The sequence below is a fragment of the Chiloscyllium plagiosum genome, unplaced genomic scaffold (assembly GCF_037043375.1).
Source record: "Chiloscyllium plagiosum isolate Xiang-an unplaced genomic scaffold, Cpla_swu_hap1 HiC_scaffold_15, whole genome shotgun sequence".
Classification (NCBI taxonomy): Eukaryota; Metazoa; Chordata; class Chondrichthyes; order Orectolobiformes; family Hemiscylliidae; genus Chiloscyllium; species Chiloscyllium plagiosum.
The window spans coordinates 3,788,316-3,816,236 of record NW_028270153.1 but is presented as its reverse complement, the minus strand read 5'-3'; the positions used below and the strand labels follow the sequence as shown (position 1 = coordinate 3,816,236).

At 43.6% G+C, this 27,921-nt stretch overlaps 1 protein-coding gene across 6 annotated transcripts in view; it reads right to left on the bottom strand.

Moving 5' to 3' along the window:
* Nucleotides 1–27,921, bottom strand: part of tox2 (TOX high mobility group box family member 2) — a 250,224-nt gene that overhangs the window by 63,494 nt on the left and 158,809 nt on the right. For 5 of the 6 annotated variants that reach the window (XM_087994687.1, XM_087994690.1, XM_087994691.1 and 2 more), the window contains exon 2: nucleotides 7,549–7,614. In XM_087994687.1, coding sequence (XP_087850813.1) covers nucleotides 7,549–7,614 — 66 coding nt within the window. Of the gene's footprint in view, nucleotides 1–7,548; nucleotides 7,615–17,743; nucleotides 17,812–27,921 lie in introns of those variants that run through there. The other variant, XM_043710940.2, reaches the window with a different exon arrangement.

Here is a 27,921-nt window from a genome sequence, read left to right as displayed (position 1 = left end):
TTCATGTATCCTGGTGGCTAGTTTTCTGTCTGTTTGTCCAATGTAGTGTTTGTTACAGTTCTTGCAAGGTATTTTGTAAATGACATTAGTTTTGCTTGTTGTCTGTAAAGGGTCTTTCAAGTTCATTAGCTGCTGTTTTAGTGTGTTGGTGGGTTTATGGGCTATCATGATGGCAAGGGGTCTGAGTAGTCTGGCAGTCATTTCTGAGATATCTTTGATGTAGGGGAGATTGGCTAGGGTTTCTGGACGTGTTTTGGCTGCTTGTTTGGGTTTGTTGCTGCGAAATTGGCGGACTGTATTCATTGGGTACCCGTTCTTTTTGAATACACCGTATAGGTGATTTTCCTCTGCTCTTTGTAGTTCCTCTGTGTTGCAGTGTGTGTCGGCTCGTTGAAATAATGTTCCAATGCAGCTTTGTTTGTGGGTGTTGGGATGATTGCTTCAGTAGTTCAGTACTTGGTCCATACGTGTTGTTTTCCGGTAGATGCTGGTTTGAAGTTCCCCATTGGTTGTTTGTTCTACTGCGACATCTAGGAATGGCAGTTTATTGTTGTTTTCCTCCTCTTTAGTGAATTTTATGCCAGTAAGGGTATTATTGATGGTCTTGAAGATTTCCTCAAATTTGTTTCATTTAGTGATAACAAAGACGTCATCCACCTAGTGGACCCAAAGTTTGGGTTGGATGGTTGGTAGAGCTGTTTGTTCGAGTCTCTGCATTACTGCCTCTGCTATAGGCAGTGTATCTCCTCAAAACAGCTCAGCTCACAAACCCTAAAACAAGCTGTCTGCTGTTAGAGATGGTTCCATGACTGAGAACATTTGCCAAGTAATCCTAAATGCACTAAGAGCTACATTAACAACCAATTAAATATCTTTCGTCAAGCTCATTAACGTGTTCAAAGTGATTTCTTTCAAACGTAGACACTCATTCTCTGAAAACAAAAAGGAAAATGGCCAAGCTGTGCACTTATATAAAAAGTTACCCTGGAGTTTGGGGAGTCCATAGATCCCCATTACTTTCGCCATAGTAACACCTTGGCCAATTAGAGCTGACCTGGCAACCACTCCGCATCCTTTTCTCTGGTATTATAACTTATAATGATGGTCTGAAATTTGGCATTCTTGTATTTGTCCTGATGAATGTAAGACAATTATTTTTGACAAGATGTCCCTCTTTTCAGTGAGCTCCAGTACATTTCTTAAAAAGGGATTCAAAGGGGGAAAGGTTTGCAGTGGGAGGGAACCAGGAAAGGAGGACTCATTGGTGAGTTCCTTCAAAGGGCCAGCACTGACATAATGGACCAAATGGCTTCCATCGCCTATAATATTAATGGGAGCAGGCGATGACAGTGTCTTGGAGCTGGGCGGGAGAGCAGGGTGGGCCTCATGAAACAAAAAGTCAAAAAGAATGAAGAGGAATGGCGAGCCCTCAGTCTCTGCTGGATGTTTTACACCAGGAGATTGTTGTTGCAAGAATAAACGTTTGGAACTGTTCCTACTTCCCAGCAAAAAGGTCGATCCTTTTGGTTGAATTGCTTAAAGGAGAGAGAAAAGACCGCAGCAAGGTCATAGAAATAATTAATAAGTCTCAGTGGGTTGCAGTTTACTGAGATTTAATCACCCATTTTCCACAAGGTGGAGTTGAAGGTACATTAATGTCCCTTTCTGTCCCAGGAGAGAACAGGGAGTGGACCAGGAGGGGGGCTCTGTAGCACACTCTGGGTCTGCTTTATCCAAAGGAATTGCTATGATTTTTTTCAGCAGGTAAGCAGAGTGACTGTTCCTATTTATTAACAATATCAATCTGATCATTTCTCACGTTTTCCTGCCAATTTTTAAACCTGTGGACTGCCTGTATCTTTCGAAGTTGAGTGAAGTTTGAAAGGTTGAATTGTGAGTCCAGGTAGTATTTGGAGATTGGGTGCCCAGGTCAGACATAGAAACAAAGGGTCAGCTCCAGGGGGAGGAAGGGCAAGACTTTGTTTGATCCTCCAATGTTGTACTCAGTTTGCGCCAGATTCAAAGCAAGGCAAGGTACGATCCCCAGCATGCCCTCTTCATTGTCTGACAAGTGCTGGTGAGGTTACCTCCAATCAGGCTGCCTGCCCAATCATCACCCTGTCTCATTATCCTTCTTATCCTGTTTCCCCCATTCTACACCCTTGTGTTGAAGGAACTATGCAAATGCAGTTTGTACATTTGCCAACACAGGACCCTAGCAACATCGACTCCCGACTACGCAAGCTCCTGGTCTGGCTGTGTGTGGGTGGGGCTCTGGGGTTTGTGGGGAGGGTAGTGTGGGGTGATGGTGGTGGTTGGGAGTGGTGGAGGGGAGCGAGGGAATGCAGTCTCATTGGCCCAGAAACTCTGGCAGCCTAGTGGTGAGTGCCAGGACTGCAGGCAGGCTCAGGAGACAATGGCCCCATGGATTCAGATCCATCGGGCCCTTTGGCCGGGGCTTGTTTTAGTATGTTGGGGAGGGAGGAAGGGGGCAGGGGCAAGTATGGAGGCTGCTGGATGGAAGGAAGGGTTACCCTTCTGGGGAAGGGCCATTCTTCAGTGATAGTACCCCAACTCATCTCATTGTTTTACAGTTTGAAATTAGTGGGCATGGATTTAAGGTAATGTGCAAAGGAAGCAAGGGAGATGTGGAATAAACACTTTCACGCAATGAGTGGTTAGGAAATACACTGCCTGGAAATATGGTGGAGGCAGCGAAAAAGGCAATGGATGGCTATTTGGATAGAAACAGTGAGCAGGAGCATGGAGAAAAGGCAGGAAATTGGTACAAGGTAACGATGCTAGTTTGAAGAGCCAGTACAGGCACAATAGGACAATAGATCTCCACCTGGGCCACAAGATGACTGCGATTCGGATGGACTATTGTTCAGATAGAACTGATGTTTAATCTTCAACACCAACAACAATCTTTATGAATATGCTTGTATTATTATTAAGTTGACAACATGTCATAGAGTCATAGAGATGTACAGCACGGGAATAGACCCTTCGATCCAACCCGTCCATGCCGACCAGATATCCCAACCCAATCTAGTCCCACCTGCCAGCACTTGGCCCATGTCCCTCCAAACCCTTCCTATTTATATACCTATCCAAATCCTTTTAAATGCTGTAATTGTGCCAGCCTCCACCACTTCCTCTGGCAGCTCATTCCATACATGTACCACCCTCTGTGTGAAGATGTTGCCCCTCAGGTCCCTTTTATATCTTCCCCTTCTCACCCTAAACCTATGCCCTCTAGTTCTGGACTCCCCCACCCCAGGGAAAAGACTTTGGCTATTTATCTTGCCGACGTACAACAGTGTACATTTGTTTTGGGATTTTTTTAATTTTTGGAAAATGGGAGAAGTGTTATATCTCACAGTCAGCATAACCAGTATATAGTTAAGAGACATGTTCATGATAACATTACTATATCTCAGCATGTGAACTGAGCATGTTAAAGGTCTCATTCTCCACCTTACCTCAGATCACTTGAAACACGGAAAGTTGAGATTTTTTCAACAGCTGAGAAATTAGTTGAGAAGCTAACAAAATCTCAGACTAAAGCTTCAAGAAATTTGCACACATTTCCAGCCAATGTCAAAACAATTCAGAAATTACAACCAGTTAAGGAGCCGTTACTCTATCTGGAATCTATTATTTTTTTGTTCATTCATGGGGCATGGGTGTTGCTGGCTAGGCCCAGAAGTTATTGCCCGTCCCTAGTTGCCCCCTTGCGAAGCTGGTGGTGAGATGCCTTCTTGAGCCACTGCAGTCCACTTACTAAACCATTGTGCAACCAGTCAAAAATCAATACAGCTTTCCAAGGGGAGAATTATGTTAACTAAATTTATTAGCCTTTTGTTAAGGACGTAATAAGATGGTTAGATAAGGTGGGAACCAGTTGATGTAGTACACTTAGAAATCCCAAAAGGTAATGGGTAAGGTGCCACAAAAGATTAATTCACAAGATATAGGTTCATGGACAAAACCAGAAATTGCTGGAAAAGCTCAGCAGGTCCGACAGCATTTGTGGAGAGAAATTAGAATTAATGTCTGAGTCAACTGTGAGCTGAAACGTTAACTCTGATTTCTCTTCACAAATGCTGCCAGACCTGCTGAGCTTTTCCAGCAATTTCTGTTTTAGTTTCTGATTTACAGCATCCTCAGTGCTTTCGGTTTTTATTAAAGGTTCATGGAGTTGGTGGTGGGGTGATATATGAGCAAGACTAAGAGGATTGGTTAATGGGCAGGAATCAAAGAGCATAATAAATGGGCAGTTTCAGGTTTATAGGATGTGACTAGTTGAGTGCCTCAGGGAACAGAGCTGCAGTCTGAGATACTGTTTGACGATAATAATGACACTGATGAAGCAGACACGCGTAATGCACCAGGTTTACTGGAAGACAAAGCCGTTAAGTACACACCTGTAAGGAGGCTGCAAAAAAAGATATCAGCAACTTAAATGAATGTGCAAAGTGAGTCGCCAGTAGAGAATAGTATGGGGAAATATGACTTGATTCACTTAGGCCATAAAAATAGAAACGTAGATGTGGACTATTTTTCAAAGCTATGAATCTTCTAAATGTTGCTGTTCATATACAGGTACATATAAGCAATACTGCAAATTTGCAAGCAATTACAGAAATAATCAGGAACACAAACATCAGGTTTCTAAAGGATTTGAGTACAGATCATTCTGCTATAATGCGTGTTTCGTTAACATGAATTCACTGTAACACGATTGACGAATTGGGGACTCCGTTTCTAAAGTGTGAACGTTTAAAATGCACGCTGGCTGTAAGACAATTACTTTGCGCTGTTTCTAAAGTGTGATTTTTCTATATCGCGTTATAGAAGAACAGAGTGTATGAGAAAAAGGAGGTCTTCCGACAATTATACAGGGTTATGAGCAGTCCTTGGCTTTCTAATCTTCAGGCTTGGCAGAGTGGGCAGTTAACACTGTGATCAATCAATTGAACCCCCATGATTGGCACCACATTCACAAACCTAAGGGAAGACAGCCGGCCAGGCACCCACTGTTACATGCTCCCCTGTCCCTTGTCAAAATCACAGCTGACAACAGCATGGGGTATGCAGCCTGTCATCACAGTCAGATTCTGGCAGATGAATTCTCCAGGGTACTGCCAGATACAGGATGTGACTGCATGGATGTAATGTTTGGGTATCCCTGTATAATCTATGCCGTTGTGGAACCTGTCATTCTCCCTCATTGGAGACAGAGGGAGAGAGGGACTCAGAACAGAAATCACTGTGTGGATGGGAACAGGTTCAATCCACATGAGGGACTGAATAAACTATCATCTCGACTCAAACTTGCAAAAATGCCATGTTTTTAAAGCCAAAGTCCATAAAGTCATAGAGATATACAGCATGGAAACGGACCCTTCAGTCCAACCCGTCCATGCCGACCAGATATCCCAACCCAATCTCGTCCCACCTGCCAGCACCCAGCCCATATCCCTCCGAACCCTTCCTATTCATATACCCATCCAGATGCCTTTTAAATGTTGCAATTGTACCAGCCTCCATCACTTTCTCTGGCAGCTCATTCCATACACGTACCACCCTCTGTGTGAAAAAGTTGCCCCTTAGGTCTCTTTTATATATTTCCCCTCTCACCCTAAACCTATGCCCTCTAGTTCTGGACTCCCCTACCCCAGGGAAAAGACTTTGTCTACTTATACTATCCATGCCCCTCATGATTTTATAAACCTCTATAAGGTCACCCCTCAGCCTCCGACGCTCCAAGGAAAACAGCCCCAGCCTGTTCAGCCTCTCCCTATAGCTCAAATCCTCCAACCCTGGCAACATCCTTGTAAATCTTTTCTGAACTCTTTCAAGTTTCACAACATTTTTCTGATAGGAAGGAGACCAGAATTGCAATATTTTAAAAGTGGCCTAACCAGTGTCCTGTACAGCCGCAACATGACCTCCCAACTCCTGTCCTCAATGCTCTGACCAATAAACGAAAGCATATCAAACCCCTTCTTCACTATCCTATCTACCTCCAACTCCACTTTCAAGGAGCTATGAACCTGCACTCCAAGGTCTCTCTGTTCAGCAACACTCCCTAGGACTTTACCATTAAGTGTATAAATCCTGCTAAGATTCATTTTCCCAAAATGCAGCACCTCGCATTTATCTGAATTAAACTCCATCTGCCACTTCTCAGCCCATTGGCCCATCTGATCAAGATCCTGTTGTAATCTGAGGTAACCCTCTTCGCTGTCCACTACACCTCCAATTTTGGTGTCATCTGCAAACTTACTAACTATATCTCCTATGTTCATATCCAAATAATTTATGTAAATGATGAAAAGTAGTGGACCCAGAACTGATCCTTGTGGCACTCCACTGGTCACAGGCCTCCAGTCTGAAAAACAACCCTCCACCACCACCCTCTGTCTTCTACCTTTGAGCCAGTTCTGTATCCAAGTGGCTAGTTCTCCCTGTATTCCATGAGATCTAACCTTCCAACTTTTCCAAATCTAAGATCTAAGTCTTAGATCTGAGTCTTAAATCTAAGATCTGAGATCTAAGTCTTCCAAATAAACTTTCTTAAGTGCAGAGGAGTACAGACAGCTCCCTGAAGGCAGTGTGTAAGCACAGAGAAGACGACCCAGAAATTGACATGGATTTTAAATTACCGATGATGTTAGTTGTTTGCACTAATCCCTAGAGGTGCACACTCCCCACTAGTGACCCCACCGCCTCCCCCCTAACACCCCCGACACTGCCCCTCCAGCCATCAGTCACGCACGTCCCTTCCCTGGACATTGGAAACCAAGCCGACTGATTGGAAATCTTGTACTTTGGAGACAAGCGAGCTTTATTGGGTTGCCAGTTTATTTATAACCACAAGCCAAAACTGTTTGGCGAAAAAAAGATGCCAGTTTCTTTAGTGCCTGATCTATGGTTTTCTTCACTATGTTTGTGGTTCCTGCAATGTATCTTTAATTTCTGGAGACTCCAGGGCAGTTCTGGAGAGTTAACACCCTGATTAAGGAGAGAAAACCTGCAAACCTTGGTTCTGGAGGCTGGATTGATGAGCAAGTGCTGGAGACGATTCAGCTGGGATACTGATCGAGATTGGTCCTTTTGTTTTGCACAGATCAGGCCCTGTACCTGTCTGGCCCTCACACAGCCCCTTTCAGAGTGAGTTAGCTGAGCCGGTTCTTGGCTGGGTATGGACAGTAATTGTGGAGCGAGGTAACAGAGGGTCACTCGTGTGCAGCAATTTGCTGCACATTATCAAAGTGCTTTGAAGTTGCTTTTCTTTAAGGATGCAAAGCCCCTGATCTTTAGGAACCTGCAGATTAATCTAAAAACAAGATGCATGAGTCGCAGCAGCTGGACTTGCTCCCAGTTGGACTGAATGTGGTGTGTCCCGCTGTGAAACTGATCCACACTCCAACCAGACAGGAAACAGGAACTCCTCGGAATTTACACAATGTGGATTCTACACGAGGGAAGGAAAGAAGACTTGGGAAGGATGGGAATGATGAGCTTCTGTTCACTCACCTGATTGGCAGGAAGGTAATCCTGGTTTGCATCAGTCAGACTCATGTACATATTGTCCCCATCAAACTGAAATTAGAATAGAAACAAAAAGATTTCAGCATTTGAGGAACCACAAACACATCATGTTTCAGAGAATGAACATCATTAAAATTTTCCGGCTCCACTGAGTGACTGAGAACCACAAACAGCAGTTCACATGCAACTAACCCAGTGAATCATTATTCTCTCTGTAATATTCTCACTAAACACTTAGACAGATTACCTAATGTTAAATAACTGTGAATCAATAATTGGAGTTCATTAAACAGCCATGTAATTACAAGCTTACAGAGCAACAATGAACAACTTCCCTGCAAGCAATTATCCACAGTGAGTGGGTAAGGTTGAGTCACAATTTGCAAGGATTCCCATTGCAAGTTTCTGAATCATGACAGGGGAATGAAGAAATACCTCTCACACAACAGAGAGGAACAAATCACAGGTATCAGGAGGAAGAGTGCGATCATAACATCACAGCAATCCCAACCAGGTGTCACACACACAGTCTCTCTCACACACACACACACACATAAACACACTCTCTCTCTCACACACATACATAAACACACACTCTCTCTCTCACACACATACATAAACACACACTCTCTCTCACACACACATACATAAACACACACTCTCTCTCTCACACACACACATAAACACACTCTCTTTCTCACACACACATACATAAACACACACTCTCTCTCTCACACACATACATAAACACACACTCTCTCTCTCACACACACATACATAAACACACACTCTCTCTCACACATACATAAACACTCTCTCTCTCACACACATACATAAACACACTCTCTCACACACACAGACATAAACACATTCTCTCTCTCTTTCACACACAAGCACACACACACATGCATGTACAAAACCCTCACACCCTTACTCACCCACACATTCTCTTAGCCACACTCTCACACTCACATACACACACTTTTAAATATATACACACACACACACTCATACACTCACACACACACACACACACTCACACAGGATGGAGCAGAAATTTTGGATCGACCTGTGCATGCTGGAAATATGAAATCAAAACAGAACAATTCTGACTGGCTCATTATTTCCAGACTGTTTCATTTTTAACGTCACTACCTTGAAAGCAGCCTGACAGGGAAGCCTGGTACTGTTTCTAGACTTTGACAGCTGTTTGGTTTGGGCCTTGTTTTCAGTTGTATTAGTGGACAATAACTAGAGATAGTCCCTCTGGTAAAGCAGCCATGTTCTGTGTAGTTTGTGGTTTGGCAAACATGCTGATTGTGTGGTGCCTGAGCTTGAACGATAATGAGAGATTTTACCTCCATGTTGGAATTCCCTTCCTACATTCTCATTCTCGCCACACACTAACTCCCTCTTTGAGAAGATTTGATAAAACCTAAGCTCTTTAACCACACTTTTGGTCACCTCTCCTAATTTTTAAAAATTCATTCACAGGATAAGGGTGCCACTGGCTATGCCAACATTTATTAGGCAAAAGTGAGGATGAAGGGAATTTTGCCCGAAACATCGATTTTCCTGCTCCTCGGATGCTGCCTGACCTGCTGTGCCTTTCCAGCACCACTCTGATCTAAGCTCTGATGCCAACATTTATTGCCCAGCTAGAGGGTGGTTAAGAGAGAACCACATTGCTGTGAGTCTGGAGTCACATGTAGGCCCCACCAGGTGAGTCTGGAGTCACATGTAGGCCCCACCAGGTGAGTCTGGAGTCACATGTAGGCCCCACCAGGTGAGAATGGAGTCACATGTAGGCCCCACCAGGTGAGTCTGGAGTCACATGTAGGCCCCACCAGGTGAGAATGGAGTCACATGTAGGCCCCACCAGGTGAGTCTGGAGTCACATGTAGGCCCCACCAGGTGAGAATGGAGTCACATGTAGGCCCCACCAGGTGAGTCTGGAGTCACATGTAGGCCCCACCAGGTGAGTCTGGAGTCACATGTAGGCCCCACCAGGTGAGAATGGAATCACATGTAGGCCCCACCAGGTGAGTCTGGAGTCACATGTAGGCCCCACCAGGTGAGAATGGAGTCACATGTAGGCCCCACCAGGTGAGTCTGGAGTCACATGTAGGCCCCACCAGGTGAGTCTGGAGTCACATGTAGGCCCCACCAGGTGAGAATGGAGTCACATGTAGGCCCCACCAGGTGAGTCTGGAGTCACATGTAGGCCCCACCAGGTGAGTCTGGAGTCACATGTAGGCCCCACCAGGTGAGTCTGGAGTCACATGTAGGCCCCACCAGGTGAGAATGGAGTCACATGTAGGCCCCACCAGGTGAGTCTGGAGTCACATGTAGGCCCCACCAGGTGAGTCTGGAGTCACATGTAGGCCCCACCAGGTGAGTCTGGAGTCACATGTAGGCCCCACCAGGTGAGAATGGAGTCACATGTAGGCCCCACCAGGTGAGTCTGGAGTCACATGTAGGCCCCACCAGGTGAGAATGGAGTCACATGTAGGCCCCACCAGGTGAGAATGGAGTCACATGTAGGCCCCATCAGGTGAGTCTGGAGTCACATGTAGGCCCCACCAGGTGAGAATGGAGTCACATGTAGGCCCCACCAGGTGAGAATGGAGTCACATGTAGGCCCCACCAGGTGAGAATGGAGTCACATGTAGGCCCCACCAGGTGAGGATGGAGTCACATGTAGGCCCCACCAGGTGAGAATGGAGTCACATGTAGGCCCCACCAGGTGAGGATGGAGTCACATGTAGGCCCCACCAGGTGAGAATGGCAGGTTTTCTTCCCTAAAGGACATTAGTGAACCAGATGAGGTTTTTCCTGACAATTGATAATGGATTCATAGTCATTGTTAAGACTCTTCATTCCTGAATTATTTTTATTGAATTCAAATTCCATCAACTACCATTGTAGGCTTTGAATCCATATTCCCAGAACATTCCTTCCATGTCTGGTTAACAGTCCAGTGATTATACCACTACACCATCTCCTCCCCAGTATGCTTTTATCTATGACATTATATCATTGTTTGATTCTTAATGTTTTATGAAACACTTTGGGATGTTTCCTTGTAATAAAACTGCAATATTAATATATTGTTGTTGGTTTTAAGGATTAAACATCAGTCCTATCTGAACAGTAACTTATTCACATAGATGTGACTCACAAAAAGTGAGAAGGTTTAATTCCTGGAAATTGGAAACCCAGTGGGATGCAGGTCAGTGATTGACCTGTGAAGAGTTTCTAAGATCTCATTATTATAAGATTGTATTTTGAGTTTGTGAACAATGGTAAGGGTGAACAATGCCAGGGAGGCAAACAGATTTGTCCACCCCCTTCAGATACATCTCTCTCCCCCTCTCTCCCACCCCTGGCTCGATGACAGTATATTTTGGGATACACTCAGACATTAAGGGGTAGCAGGAATCTGCCTCATGAGGCTTCATCAATCAGTCACTTTTTACTAGAATGGCAGTCCAAACAGAATCTATTGACCTGCCAGGCTTGCCCTGCCCATTTTACCTTGTTGTGCTGCTGATCATTCATAGAGAAATGCTGTGTGAGAAACTTGCAACTTGCGTGTGAAACTCATCGCAGAATGATAATATACAGTATGGTGGCAGCAGATCCAACACTACCTTCCAAAGTACTAAGTACTTCAAGAGAAAGAATTCCCAGGGTAATTGAGAGAGAGCAGTGGGAGTGGGATAATTGGATGCCTCTTTCAAAGTGCTGGCACAGACACAAAGGGCTGAATGGTCACATGCCGTGCTGTAAGGTTCTTTGATGGAATATAAAATTTTGTTGAGGTTCCTGCAACCTTGCAGAGTTGGCTCACAACCAGATGAGCAAGCAAACACCCACGGAGTTGTGGGTTGGGTGAGCGGTAAACACTGATGGGTGCAGTACAATGTAGGAACATGTGGAGTGTTCACTTTGTCCGGAAGAATAAGAAAGTATTACTTAAACAGAGAAAGACTGTGAAATTCTGAGGTGCAGAGGGACCTGGATAATAGACAATAGACAATAGGTGCAGGAGTAGGCCATTCTGCCATTCGAGCCAGCACCACCATTCAATATGATCATGGCTAATCATCAGATTCGACGTTTCGGGCAGAGGCCCTTCTTCATTCCTGAAGAAGGGCCTGTGCCCGAAACGTCGAATCTCCTGTTCCCTGGATGCTGCCTGACCTGCTGTGCTGTTCCAGCAATAAAGTTTCAACTTTGATCTCCAGCATCTGCAGAGCTCACTTTCTCCATGGCTAATCATCCTTAATCAGTATCCTGTTCCTGCCTTATCTCCATAACCCTTGATTCCACAATTCTTGAGAGCTCTATCCAACTCTTTCTTAAATGAATCCAGAGACTGGGCCTCCACTGCCCTCTGGGGCAGAGCATTCCACACAGCCACCACCCTCTGGGTGAAGAATTTTCTCCTCATCTCTGTCCTAAATGGTATACCCCGTATTTTTAAGCTGTGTCCTCTGGTTCGGCACTCACCCATCAGCGGAAACATGTTTCCTGCCTCCAGAGTGTCCAAACCTTTAATAATCTTATATGTCTCAATCAGATCCCCTCTCAGTCTTCTAAACTCAAGGGTATACAAGCCCAGTCGCTCCAGTCTTTCAGTGTAAGGTAATCCCGCCATTCCAGGAATTGACCTCGTGAACCTACGCTGCACTCCCTCAATAGCCAGCATGTCTTTCCTCAAATTTGGAGACCAGAACTGCACACAGTACTCCAGGTGTGGTCTCACCAGGGCCCTGTACAGCTGCAGAAGAACCTCTTTGCTTCTATACTCAATCCCTCTTGTTATGAAGGCCAGCATGCTATTAGCCTTCTTCACTACCTGCTGTACCTGCATGCTTACCTTCATTGACTGGTGTACAAGAACACCCAGATCTCTCTGTACTGCCCCTTTACCTAAATTGATTCCATTTAGGTAGTAATCTGCCTTCCTGTTCTTGCCACCAAAGTGGATAACCATACATTTATCCACATTAAACTGCATCTGCCATGCACCTGTGATGCCCTAGTGCATGCATCACAGAAGGTTAGTGTTTGGATGCAATCAGGCAGACTACTGGAATACTACCCTTTAATAACAGAGGAATTGAACATAAATGTGAGGATGTTACACTTCAGATATACAGGACATACGTGAGGCCATATCTCCAATACTGTGTGCTGTACAGTTTCCCTGTTTAAGGAAAGGTGTAGATGTGTTGGAGCTGGTTCGGAGAAGGTTTACGGGATTGGTCCCTGGAGGCTGTCTGATGAGGAAAGGTTGGACAGACTGGGCTTGTTTCCCCTGGAGATTTGAAACATCTGAACCGTGGAAACATCTGGAAATATCCTGGTATTCTCACATCCTTCCTAAAGAGTGGAGACCCGAGCAGACACAGTATTTCAATTGTGGTATCACCAGGGATTTCTGGATTCAAGCATTACCAAGTCAGTGATGAACGTTATTTAAGAATATACACTGAGTTCATTCAAAGTATCTCCAGACTGTTTTTTGTCATTTAAAAATTGGTAAAATGTTATTGTTGTCACATATTTCGGAACATGTCCTTCCCAGTCCACAGGAACCAGCAGTCCAATTAAATGTTGATGTGGAGGTGCCGGTGTTGGACTGGGGTGGACAAGGTCAGAAGTCACACAATGATGGAAATGTGTTGCTGGAAAAGCGCAGCAGGTCAGGCAGCATCTAGGGAACAGGAGAATCGACGTTTCGGGCATTAGCCCTTCTTCAGGAAATCCAGGAAGGATTCTTTTCCTGAAGAAGGGCTAATGCCCGAAACGTCAATTCTCCTGTTCCCTAGATGCTGCCTGACCTGCTGCGCTTTTCCAGCAACACATTTCCATCTCTGATCTCCAGCATCTGCAGACCTCACTTTCTCCTCAGAAGTCACACAATACCAGGTTATCGCCCAACAGGTTTATTTAAAATCACAAGCTTTTAATATCTCTCCAAACTGTTCGAATTCATGAACTTATCCAAATGTCTTTAAAAATAGCACCTGTACCCACATTCACCAGTTCCTGTGGAAGGATAGTCCACACACAAACCACCCTCTGTGTAAAATGTTTGCCCCTCAAGTCTTTTTTAAATCTCTCCCCTCTCACCTTAAAAATGTGACCCCTGGTCTTGAAATATCCCACTGTATGGAAAAGACCCCTGCCATTCACCCTATCAAAACCCCTACCTGTTCCCACAGTGCGCAGAAGTGAGAATTTTAAGGATTTGGACATGTCAGTAATGAAGGGCTGGCATTGCATATGTGACCAGAGGGAGATAATGTGTGACTGGGAAGGGAATGTGGGTTGTGGTTGTTTCCACGTGGCTGGTATACTGGGAGGCCGGAAACATGATGGGATTGGGAGATGCTGCCACAGATTCCACACTAGTCTGTACAACCATTCCCATTGCCTGGAGATAAGCGTGAGGGGACCAGCTGATTTAGACTGGGCTCTGTGTGAATTCCCCATGGTCTGAACTGCACGCTGGTTTCACAGTCAATGTAGTTTGGTGAGATTTACACCATTGCAACATGCTCTAGAAAGCAAACAAAATCCCTAGCACTGACTGCTTCCAATGCATTTTGTCATATTTAACCAGAAATTAGTAGAACCTGTCCTCCCAGGTATTAGAAACTATCAAGTAGTGAGCCACAGGTACAATGACTGCATTCTCTATAAAACTTTATTTTCACACAGAGTTTGAAGTTTTTTTCAATTCTTTGTTCGATTGTGTGGAGTGGGGGTGACGAGTCATGCAGCTAGGTTTGTGGTCATACTCAACCGTGTTTTTTTGCAGGTATGCAGCAGCACCAATGAAGCATGAAAGCTTCTCTCATATTCATATTGCTTTCTACATGACTCAAGGTAACAAAGCCCTCAATGAGAGAGAGATTTTCACTTTTATGTCACCCCTCAGCTTTTTCCCCACTTCATCTGAAGTCAGTTACCCTTTGGTCCATTGTGCTGGTGACAGCTCTCTGAAAAAGCTCTCCAGTCAGACGTGTGTAGCTCTGCTCTTGCCTCAGAAACCTTCAAACATTTTTTTTTTCTAAACCCCCACGGCAATCAGCGGCTTCAAGGCACTGATATTTGGGCATCACGTTAGGCAGAGAGAGCTACTGAAAGTGATTCTGCAAAACTCTCAGCCCAACTCCAACCTCTGCTGACAGATCTTTACTTTGCCATAGTGACAACCAGCTGGAAATATTCTGTCCAGCCACAAGCTGAGGCAATCGGAGTTTGGAACAACACGATGCAGAATGGTATTGCTGAACGCTGAAATTAATCAAGTGTTTCTTTTGAGAGTCTCACCATTAATCAGCACTAAAGCCCCAGAGGTGCAATATGCTGCTCTACAAAGTTACATCTCCCTGAATATTGCAGAATAACGGGCTTTCTATTTATTTCAGCCACTATGTTATATGTGTAAAAGTGAGTGTTTATCTATAAGGATTCCATGTGTTGTGAGTATACAATGTTGAGACTCTGCCTGGCAGGTAGTCTAAGAGAGGTGTGTAATCTGCCGGAAGAGACAAGTTGGTTTTCTGTAACGTCCGCTTCACAACCTTACAATGTGTTTTACTGTTTCAAATAAACTAATGCACAGACTTAATCAATCCCTAATGAGCAATTGGTTATGAGCCCGTTATCACTAACCTGATAAATATAGGGTAGGTAATGTATCATACAAACTGTCAATGCATTTGCATTTATGTTGTACCTTTTGTATCCTTAGGACAATCTAAAATGCATCAAAACCAATGGATTACTTTAGAAGTGTAATCACTGCTGTCTTTCAGGAAATAATTAAGAGATGTTTCTAAAAGGTAATTGTGTTCCTGAAACAGGAGTTTGATTGCAGGAAAGCCAATTGCCTCCAATATCATTTCGTGTTCAACTTTGCTGAGTGCCTGTTTTGGATTCAGGTCTGTGGTCTGTGATTAAGTTTATGATGACAAGGTAAATGGCCGGAAGAGTAATTTTCTCACATTTAAATTATAAGTTAGTAAATAAAATAGCATTGCACACAGCGTGAATTGCTATGTGATAATTGGTTGTGGCGAACCACAGCTAAAAAAAATCCTAAAACACCACGAACGACAGGCTGGTAAAACAGTCTGTTCCTGGAAAATACGTTAGAAGATGGAAAAGTCTGACTTTCTACCAAGAAACCAAGAGTGATAATTATGTTTTTGCTTCTTTATTCATGACAGAGGCACCCAATGCATGAAGAAAGTATGAATGTTTTTAATCAGCTTCCTTCCTCCCCTGAGTGGGTTGTGGTTGTTGGGTGTCGGTCCCATGGTCTGAGGCCATTCTATAGTGTCTAGTTAGAGGAAATAATTACTGCTGAGTGCATCGCTAGACAGGTTTCCAGCAACAGGTATCCAACCAGGGGGCTGGAATGGGACTGTCTTCAGTTATTTGTGCCTGTTTCTCTGAAACTACAACAATATCAACCAGCCCTGTCAAGCCCAGCCAGAATCTCCTGATAGATTACAATAAATCCATGCAGTTTGGGTGTTTGTGAGGGGAGGGGATAAATTCCAGTAACTGGAAAATTCCCAATTATAAGCTGAAATTCCATCAGTTTGTTCACTCCCTTGACAATGGCTGCTCACGTCCACATTACTATCAACCTGATTAACAAACACTGGAATATAACAATGTATGGAAGAATGAGTATATACAGAATTGAATTTATTGTAGGTCTGCAGAGATCAATGTGAGCAAGCAGAAATTTGTGCAAATCATTGGGAAACCAGTGTGAGGAATTGGAAATCAGCGAGTAACTGAGAACTGTGAGAATAATTTTAAAAAGCAGTGTGTATAATTGACAGTTAGTTTGAAAACTTAAAAAAGTGAATAATAGGAAATCAGTGTGAACAAGCGGAAATAATGAAAAAATAAAGCACTGAAATTAGTGTGCTCAAATAGAAACTGCTGAACCCATATGCTTTCTTCCTTCAATTGGAGACTGCCGATTAAAGCCATTCTTCATTCACATTAGGCACTATGTTCACAAAAATGTACAATTTATGACACGTTTTCCCTCACTGTAACCCAAACCTTTTCTGAAGGGTCACATTCATAGAAACAGAAAGTTCTGAGTCTCTGTGAGAATCATTCTTTCTGAAATGCTTTAAATAGTAGCAATAAAATACCACAAGAATGTTTCAGTCTGTGTTATGATCTCTGCACTGATATCTGCACCTTTACAGCTAGTTCCCTGGAGGCAGAGTTCCTTGACCCCAGGTGTAATCAGGGGCAGGTCAACAGACAGGGGTCAAGGTGTAAACAGGAGATCTATCAGGCCGTAATAACAGGTGTAACTCACTTCCACCTGAATTTCCTTCATCTATAAATCACACGACACCAGGTTATAGTCCAACAGGTTTATTTCAAATCACAAGCTTTCGGAGCCCTGCTTCACCTGACAAAGGGGTAGTGCATCGAAGGCTTGTGATTTCAAATAAACCTGTTGTCATGTGTTTTCTGACTTGGTCTACCCCATTTCAACACCAGCACCTCCACATCATCCTTAATCCATGACATTGAGTATCTGCTTTACTTATGGATATCTCTGCAGGAGTCCCTCAGGGTAGTGTCCTAGGCCCAACCATCTCCGGCTGCTTCATCAATGACCTTCCTCCAGCATAAGGTCAGAAGTGAGGATGTTTGACAATGATTGCACAATGTTCAGCACCATTTGTGACTCCTCAGATACTGAAACATTCCATGTTCTAATGTAACAAGATCTGGACAATATCCAGGCTGACAAGTGATAAGTAACATTCATGCCACACAAATGCCAGGCTATTGTCTTCACGAATAAGAAACAATCTAACCACTGCGCATTGACAATAGATGGCATTACTATCACTGAAATCCTCCACTATCAACATCCTGGGGTTTAGTATTGATAGTGAGAACACTGTGGTCCAGGTCAATAGGCTGGTTAACATCCTGGGGTTACCATTGACCAGACACTCAACAGGACTCACCACATAAACACAGCGACTACAAGAGCAGGTCAGAGGCTGGGAATACTGCGGTGAGTAACTCACCTCCTGACTCCCCAAAGCGTGTCGACTACCTACAAGTTACAAGTCAGGAGTGTGATGGAATATTCCCCACTTGCCTGGATAGGGGCTGCTCCTAACATTTTCTTATTTAAAGGGAGACGTGAAGTGGTATGTTTCCAATGCAATGCGACTGGTCAATCCACTCGACGTTAAACCAAACACAACTTATTTAAACCCTATTGTTAAAATACAAAGAAAAAAGAGGAATTTAGAATAACTTAACTATTGGAAAACCTGATCAAATAATAGATACTGTACTTATTACTAATTAATTGCATGCAATATTCCAGGTGTGGCCTTAGCAGTGTCTTGTACAGCTGAAGCATGACCTCGAGGCTCTGAAACTCAATCCCCCTACCAATAAACGCCAACACACCATATGTCTTCTTAACAACCCCATCAACCTGGGTGGCAGCTTTCAGGGATTCATGCACCTGGTCAACAAGATCTTTCTGTTCATCTACACCACCAAGAATTTTACCATCAGCCCAGTACTCTGCATTCCTGTTATTTATTCTGACGTGAACTACCTCACACTTTTCTGCATTAAACTCCATTTGCCACTTCTCAGCCCAGCTCTGCATCTTATCTGTCTTCCTCTGTAACCCACAATCTCCTTCAGCACTATCCACAACTCTGCCTATCTTAGTGTCATCTGCAAATTTACTAACCCATCCTTCTACACCCTCATCCAGATTATTTATAAAAATGACAAACAGCAGTGGCCCGAAAACAGACCTTGCAGTACACCACTGGTAACTGTGCTCCAGGATGAACATTTCCCATCAACCACCACCCTCTGTAGGCATGACCTACCCTTTGCAAAACCGTGTTGGCTATCCCTAATCTAATTATTCCTTTCCAGATGATTATAAATCCTATCTCTGATAACCTTTTCCAACACCTTACCCATAACCGAAGTAAGGCTCACTGGTCTATAATTACTAGGGTTATTTCTACTCCCCTTCTTGAACAAGAGAACAACATTTGCCATTGTCCAGTCTTCTGGCACTATTCCTGTCGACAATGGTGACATAAAGATCAAAGCCAAAGGCTAAGCAATCTCTCCCTGGCTTCCCAGAGAATCCTGGGATAAATCCCACCAGGCCCCAGGGTCTTATCTATTTTCAGATCTTCCCAAATTGCTAAAACCTCCTCTTTGTCAACCACAATCCCATCTAATCTTGTAGCCTATACCTCTGTATTCTCACTAACATTGCCCTTTTCCGATGTGAATACTGACGAAAGGTATTCATTAAGCGCTTCCTCTATGTCCTCAGATCCTACACACAATACCCACAACTGTCTTTGATTGGCCATAATCTTACTCTAGTCAATCGTTTATTCCTCACATAGCTATAGAAGGCCTTAGGGTTTTCCTTAATCCTATCTGCCAACAACTTCTCATGTCCCTCTTGGCTCTTAGTGCTCTGTTTAGATCTTTTCTGGCAAACTTATAACCTTCAAGCCCCCTAACGGAGCCTTCATGCCTTATCCTCATATAAGCCTTCTTCTTTCTCTTGACAAGAGCTTCAACTTCTTTAGTAAACCAAGGCTTCTTCTCGACACCTACCTCCTTGCCCGATAGGTATATACTTATCAAGGACCCGCAGTAGCTGCTACTTGAATAAGCTCCACATTTCAAGTGTGTCCATCCCCTGCAATTTCCTTCCTCATCCTATGCATCCTAAATCTTGCCTAATTGCACCATAATTATAGTCATCCATGATCAGTGGATTATCTTGTTAACTGCCCTCATTATGTCTTGATTTATTCTCTGTCCCCTTGTATAGTTACTGTTAGGGGCCTATAGGCTATTCCCTTTATACTTCTCACCTCCAACCATATGGATTCTACATCATCTGAAGCAAGATCATTTCTTGCTGTTGTACTTATACCATCCTGTACCAACAATGCTACCCCTTTCACTTTTTCCCTCCTGCCTCTCCTTTCAAGAAATTACATGGACCTGAATATTTATGTAAAGGCCAAGAGTGGGTCAAGTCAACAGGTTTCCTTCCATAATGAAAGTTAATGAGCAAGTTAGGTTTTAGCAATATTCTGGGAGATTGGGGAGGGGGGGCAGGGTTGGTGGGGGTTGGGGGTTTGGGGCTGACTGGTGTCCAATTGCAGGGAAGCATTGGCAGCAGAAAACTCCAACTTTTTACAGCACTGAGAGAGAAAGAGTGAGTTGCAAATTCACTGAAAAGTCAATCAAGTTGTTTCCCTGATGAGGGAAAAGTGTATGGTATTCATTATTTCAGTTTTAATTATGCAAAACAAGGTGTTCAAATTGAACCAAGTCACTGCCGTTGTAGTTGTAAAGTAAAACAGAACCATTCTGTGTGAGTCACCTTCACAGAGAGGAAGAGGGACATTCAAAAGACACTTAGCATCCAGTCCCGAATCCAGGCGGGCCTTTTTGTTAAACCCCCATGTCACACAGTTGCACAAGACAGTGTGTGCCAAATCCCATAAAAGTCAGCTCCAGACTGTTTAAAGGAAAGCTTAATGTCACCAGGTGAGTGCAGAAACCTCTCTGTGGGAGTTTGCATTTGTAACAAAAAGTGTGACAAGTTAGCAATGAAAATATCAATCCGATTCCAGCCAAGCATAACATTTCAAAAGTGCCTCGTCTGGTTAACTTTGGCCAAAAAGTTAATGAAAACAGTTGGGTTAATTCTATTCTGTTGAAAATCTAGTTCCAGTGTTTGATGAAAATCTCCAGCCATGAAGACGTCATAAATCATTGGTAATTTTGGCACTTGTCAGTTATCCGGTCGCTCCCTCTTGTGACATTTATCTATTTAACTTCTGACCATGGCACATGCTCTGTATCAGCCTCATGACTGAGCCATTGCTGTCCTGGTCAGACAGAGACCACTAGTCAGGGCCAGGCAGGGGCTGTGCTGATGAGGCATTATTCTGCTGCTTTCAGAATCCTTCAAAGTCAGCATCAATTTGTCAGGATTCAGCAGAAACCTGTGATTCTTTTCTGGAAAGGCCTCTCTGAAATGGTTTGTGCCATCACGGTTTGGCTTTGCTATGAGTCTAGGGTTTGCTTCCACTTTGTCAGCAACGGCCCACTCCTACCAGCCCTCCCTCGTCATACAAGGTGACACTGTGCCCTCTTGCTACTTTCACACGGGCAGTGGTCTCATGGCAGAAGGTGCCTTTCAGTGCTAATTACCCCCCTTACATCCCGAAGGGCAAAAGGAGAGAATTCTTCACCAAAGAAAGGGGGGAGCCTTTGGAATTCTCTACCATAGAAAGCAGCTGAGGCCAAAATATTGAATGTTGTTACAGAAGGAGGTAAATACATTTCAAAGGAATCAAAGAAAAAGTGGTAACTGGCTACTGAATTGGATGATAACCAAAGTTCCTTAGATTGCAGCTTTCAAACCTAAGTTCATTTGAAAGGACAATTGCAGCAGACATATGGGAACACCACTCAAATTCCCCTACAATTCATTCACCAGCCTGACTTAGAAATATTTCGCCGTTCCTTCAATTTCACTGGGTCAAAATCCTGGAATTCTCCAACTGTCTCCAACACTCAAGAAGCTCGACACCGTCCAGGACAAAGCAGCCCACTTGATCAGCACCACATCCACAAGCATCCACCCCCTCCACCACTGACGCTCAGTAACAGCAGTGTGTACCATCTGCAAGACGCACTGCAGAAACTCACCAATGATCCTCAGGCAGCACCTTCCAATCCCAAGACCACTTTCATTTAGAAGGACAAGGGCAGCAGATGAACACCACCCCCTGCGAGTTCCCCTCCAAACCACCCACTATTCTGACTTGGAAATATATCACCATTCCTTCAGTGTCACTGGGTCAAAATCCTGGAATTCCCTCCCTTAGTGCAGTGTCTACCAATAGCAGGTAGATTGCAGCAGTTCAAGAAGGCAGCTCACCTCCACCTTCTCAAGGGGTAACTAGGAATGGGCAATAAATGCTGGACCAGCCAGAGACACCCACACCCCATGACCATATTGAATGGCAGGCCAGACTCAGAGGGCTGAATGGCCTACTCGTGCTCCAAGTTCCTGTTTCCATGGCTTTTAAAATGGCTGCTGTCCAATCAAAATCCAAGACTGCCAGCTTGAAATCACAGACACAACTAACTTTCAGAGTTTTACTCTTTCTCATGAAGGCCATTTGAAAGTTCAGATATTCTCAACCATTCTCTCCCCTGAATGTCCAAGCTAACAGACCCAACAGCCTAACTGCACTGGTACTGTCTCCACGCTTAATCTGCCATGATTTTATAAGGACTGACTTTTCAGTTGGACATTGTGTTGATCAGCTGGGGAGTAGCGCTGAATTTCACAAAACCCCTTCAGAGTGAAAGCTGCTTCAAGGTGATGCTGGATTGGGAAATGAGGCAGGAATTGAATGTAAAGCAATGCAGAGGGGTTACTACAGGCTGAAGGATGTGATACACTTTATCTGCATCACATGGACAGGATGGTGTTTGGTTTGAAAGTGACAAGAGTGAGTCATTCTGCAAATCAAATCACTAAATTCAGAACTGAATTTAAAAAAAAAATCTGATGGATAGATTTCAAACCCATTTTACACATAGAAACATTTCACAGCCACACAAACACACTCACAGACACATACTCACACTCTCACAGCAACATACACATACTGCACAAACACACACACAGACCCACACTCACAGACACACAAACACACTCACAGACACATACTCACACTCTCACAGCAACATACACATACTGCACAAACACACTCACAGACCCACACTCACAGACACACACACACACTCACAGACACATACTCACACTCTCACAGCAACATACACATACTGCACAAACACACTCACAGACCCACACTCACAGACACACACACACACTCACAGACACATACTCACACTCTCACAGCAACATACACATACTGCACAAACACACTCACAGACCCACACTCACAGACACACACACACAGTCACACATGCACTCACTCACAGACAGATACATACACACACAGACACAGACAGATTTCCTGTCAACTTTTTCCACTTTCCGTTCCAACCTTTGCATTTATAATGGATATTGCTATGTAAATATGTCACAGTGCAATTACATCTTCCTGCCAGTGTGGTCACCACAGCATCATTATGACATAAACTGGGAATTACAACTCACAATCTAACACTGATGATTTCCACACACACAGGAATTCATATTTTAAACCAGACCTGGGCATTTTACGGCCCACGGGCCATATCCGGCCCTTTGGTCTTTCCTATCCGGCCCGCATGAGGTCAATCTTAAATTAGAACATAAATGAAAAAGTATTTACGCCATGCACACAATACAACTGTGTTGCTTTCGTTTTGAAAAGGATGCTTTTTTTATTTATGTATGGACACACATGCGCGTGTATGTGCGTGCGTGAACAGCTAAAAGTGATGCTTGCTGGCTAGCCCTCAAAATGTCAGCTCACGCCAAGACAAGTTATGTCATATCCAACAAAATTGCCAGAAACAGTAAACTGTTTTCTGATGGAGAGTTTATTCAGGAGTGCTTGTTGGACTCTGCAGAACTAATATACCCAGAGAAAAAGGAGGCATTTGAGAATGTGCCCCTCTCCTGACGCACTGTAATGAGAAGGATTGGGGACATTGCGAGAAATCTGGAGCTTCAGCTGCAGCACAGAACGGTCAACTTTGACTTTTTTTCCTTGGCTTTGGATGAGAGCTGCGACGTACATGACACAGCCCAGCTACTCATCTTCGTACGTGGGATAACTATGGATTTTAAAATCACGGAGGAGCTGGCAGCCATGCAGCCAATGAAAGGAACAACAACTGGTAATGATTTGTTCCCGGAGGTAAATGCATATTTGGACACGTTGGGACTAAAATGGGACAAGCTGGCGGGTGTGACAACGGATAGTTGTCCAAATCTAACGGGAAAAAATGTTGGACTCTTAAAGAGAATGCGGGATAACGTGACAGAAATTGACCCTGAACAGAAATTGGTATTTTTGCATTGTATTATACATCAGGAAGTGTTGTGTAAGTCAGTGTTAAAAATTAACCATGTGGTTGATGTTGTTACTAAAATAGTTAACTTCATCAGGGCAAGAGCTTTGAATCACAGGCAGTTTGTTGCACTTTTGGAGGAAAATGAGACTGAACATCGTGACATAGGCTACCACACAGCTCTCAGGTGGCTCAGCCTGGGCAAAGTGCTGAAAAGTGTACGGGACCTGAGAGAAGAGATTCAAGATTTCTGTGTGAAGAAAGGGAACGGCATTCCACAGCTTTCAGATGCAGACTGGATTGCAGACCTTGGTTTTGTTGTTGATGTGACTGCACTTATGAATGAACTCAATGTGAAACTGCAGCGAAAGGGCCTTTTTGTGCATGAAATGTACAACTTGGCGAAGGCTTTTATGAGAAAGTTGCAGCTTCTCTCAAGCCAAATGGAGGACAACATTCTCACCCACTTTCCAACACTGAAGGAAGCTGCACCTTCAGCTGATCGCCTCCACAGGTACGTATCTATGTTAGAAGCACTGCATGGTGAATTTTCAAGGCGATTTCAAGACTTTAAAACGGTTAAGAATGAAATGCACATGACTTTTTCCCCATTTACATGCAATGTGGAGAATGTACCTAATGATGTTCAGCTTGAACTCATTGAGCTGCAGTCTGACACACTTCTGGCAGAGTACTTTAGGTCAGTCTCACTGCTTGATTTTTACTCTTCCCTCAAAGAGGAGAACTTTCCACACATGAGGAGGCATGCTCAGAAGATTCTAATCCTCTTTGGATCTGCCTATATATGCGAACAGACATTCTCAGTGATGCAGTTCAACAAATCCAAATACAGATCCTCTTTCACTGATGATCACCTCTCAGCTGTCCTTCGCATATCCACCTCAGACATTCAGTGCACTTGTTCAAGCCCAAAACAGACTGGATTTTTCTCACTAAACAAGTAAAATGAACTGAAAAATGTCAAAAGCACTTATTGCTTTTTGTATAGAGTTGTTTGTTGTTTGTAATACTGAACAATAATGAAATAACTTTTCAATATTGATTTGTGAGATTAACATGATAAAAATAAAATGAAATACTGAAATTATTGTTTTTACTATTTATTTCTTCTATATTTGACCTACTCCACAATTTCATATCTTTATTGTAACAGAATATCCTTATTCTTTTGATTATAAGTTTCAGTGCAAAACGATATAATTTAGTACTTTTTACAATGGGAGAAAATTAATACTGAGCAAAGTTATGTTTAACTTATTGTTGTTTCGGCTCCCCAACACAACTCAGGTTTCTCATGTGGCCCCTTGGAAGAATTAATTGCCCACCCCTGTTCTAAACTAAGGTAACAAAGTAAGACTTTAAACTAAGGCCTGGAATTTATCCACACATCCTGGAGCAATTATTCCCCCACTTCTTCAATCTTGCTTTACCTGATTGGCTGCTACAGGAGTCAGACTGGGTTCCAATCTATCTCCTGAAGGTCAGGCAGAGAGAATGGAGCAGCAGACCAGTTGAGTTACATTGCTCTAAGATACAATCTGTCAGTATCCATTCAGATGGTGCAGGTTGAATTCATCACAGCCCAATGTTCAGACACACACACACATACAGGCGCACACACACAGACACACACACACATACAGGTGCACGCGCACACATACAGGCACACGCGCACAGACACACACACACACATACAGGCGTGCGCACGCACACCACACACAAAAAACACACCACACACATACAGGCGCGCAATCACACATACAGGCGCACACACACACATACAGGCGCACACGCACACAGGCGCACACGCACAGACACACACACACACATACAGGCGTGCGCGCACACCACACACACAGCAAACACACCACACACATACAGACGCGCGCGCGCACACATACAGGCGCACACACACACATACACACACACCACAGCATCAGGCATTCAGAGAAAATCAAATGAGACTCAGGTTGAAAGGGATGGTGTAAGATGCAAAAGCTGAGAATCAACATCTTCAGCACAGGTTCAGGCAAAGACACAAACAGCTATCCCCCATTGTTCGCAACCGTAAAATGAACAAGGATGTTATAAGTACAGGTTGTACTGGTGTAACGCATGTGTTGTCAAAGCAAATTGGCTTTAATACGATTCACAAATTGTGGACACTTTGGAATAATGCAAACTTCCTGCTGAAAAAGTATCACAATTTTCTACAGCGGGGTTTTTACAGCGGGGTTTTTACAACACAGTTTTTAGAGCACGTTTTTACAGCGGGGTTTTTACAACACGGTTTTTACAGCACAGTTATTACAGCGGGGTTTGTACAGAGTGGTTTTTACAGCATAGTTATTACAGCGGGGTTTGTACAGAGTGGCTTTTACAGCACAGTTATTACAGCGGGGTTTGTACAGAGTGGCTTTTACAGCACAGTTATTACAGCGGGGTTTGTACAGAGTGGTTTTTAGAGCAGGTTTTTTTACAGCGGGGTTTTTACAGCTCGTGCTTAATAGCACGGTTTTTACAGCAGTGATTTTACAATGGGGTTTATACAGCACTGTTTTTACAGCATCATTTTTACAGTGGGGTGTTTACAGCACGGTTTTTACAGTGGGGTTTTTGCAGCACAGTTTTTACGACACGAGTGTTACAGTGGGGTTTTTATGGAAAGGTTTTTACAGCACGGCTTTTACAGGGGGGTTTTTACAGCACGTATTTTGCAACGGTATTTTTACAGCGGTGTTTTTACAGTGGGGTTTTCACAGCTCGTGTTTAATAACGGGGTTTTTACAACAGTGTTTTTACAGTGGGGTTTTTAACAGCACGGTTTTTATAGTACGGTTTTAAAGCGGGGTTTTTACAGTGGGGTTTTTGCAACACAGTTTTTACGACACAAGTGTTACAGTGGGGTTTTTACAGCACGGTTTTTACAACAAGGTTTTTACAGCACGGTTTTTACAACAAGGTTTTTACAGCACGGTTTTTACAGCACGGGTATTATAGCGCGATTTTTGCAACGGGGTTTATACAGTGGGGTTTTTACGACATGGTTTTTACAGTGGGGTTTTTGCAACACAGTTTTTACGACACGAGTTTTTACAACAGTGTTTTTACAGCACGGTTTTTACAGGGGGGTTTTTATAGCATGGTTTTTACAGGACTGTTTTTACAGCGGGGTTTGTACAGCAGGGTTTTTATAGGATAGGCATTATAGCAGGATTTTTACAACAGGATTTATACAGTGGGGTTTTTACAACACGGTTTTTACAGCGGGGTTTTTACAGCCGGATTTTTTCAGCAAGGTTTTTACAGCAGGGTTTTTATAGTACGTGTATTATAACGTGATTTTTACAACAGGGTTTATACAGCGGTGTTTTTACAGCACGGTTTTTGCAGCACAGTTTTTACATCACGGTTTTTACAGTGGGGGTTTTGCAGCACAGTTTTTACGACACGAGTGTTACAGCGGGGTTTTTACAGTGGGGGTTTTGCAGCACAGTTTTTACGACACGAGTGTTACAGCGGGGTTTTTACAGCATGGTTTTTACATCACGGTTTTTACAGTGGGGGTTTTGCAGCACAGTTTTTACGACACGAGTGTTACAGCGGGGTTTTTACAGTGGGGGTTTTGCAGCACAGTTTTTACGACACGAGTGTTACAGCGGGGTTTTTACAGCATGGTTTTTACATCACGGTTTTTACAGTGGGGGTTTTGCAGCACAGTTTTTACGACACGAGTGTTACAGTGGGGTTTTTACAGCATGGTTTTTACAACACGGTTTTTAACAGCATGGTTTTTACAGGACTGTTTTTACAGAGGGGTTTTTACAGCAAGGTCTGTACAGTGGGGATATTATAGCACGGTTTACAACGGTGTTTTTACAGCACGGTTTTTATAGCACGGTTTTTACAGGGGGGTTTTCACAGCACGGTTTTTACGACACAAGTTTTTACAACAGTGTTTTTACAGCACAGTTTTTACAGTTGGGTTTTTACATGGAGGTTTTTACATCATGGTTTTTACAGGACTGTTTTTACAGCGGGGTTTCTACAGCACGGTTTTTATAGCATAGGCATTATAGCAGGATTTTTACAACGGGATTTATACAGTGGGGCTTTTACAGCACGGTTTTTACAGCCGGATTTTTTCAGCACGGTTCTTTCAGCACGGTTTTTATAGTATGTGTATTATAGCGC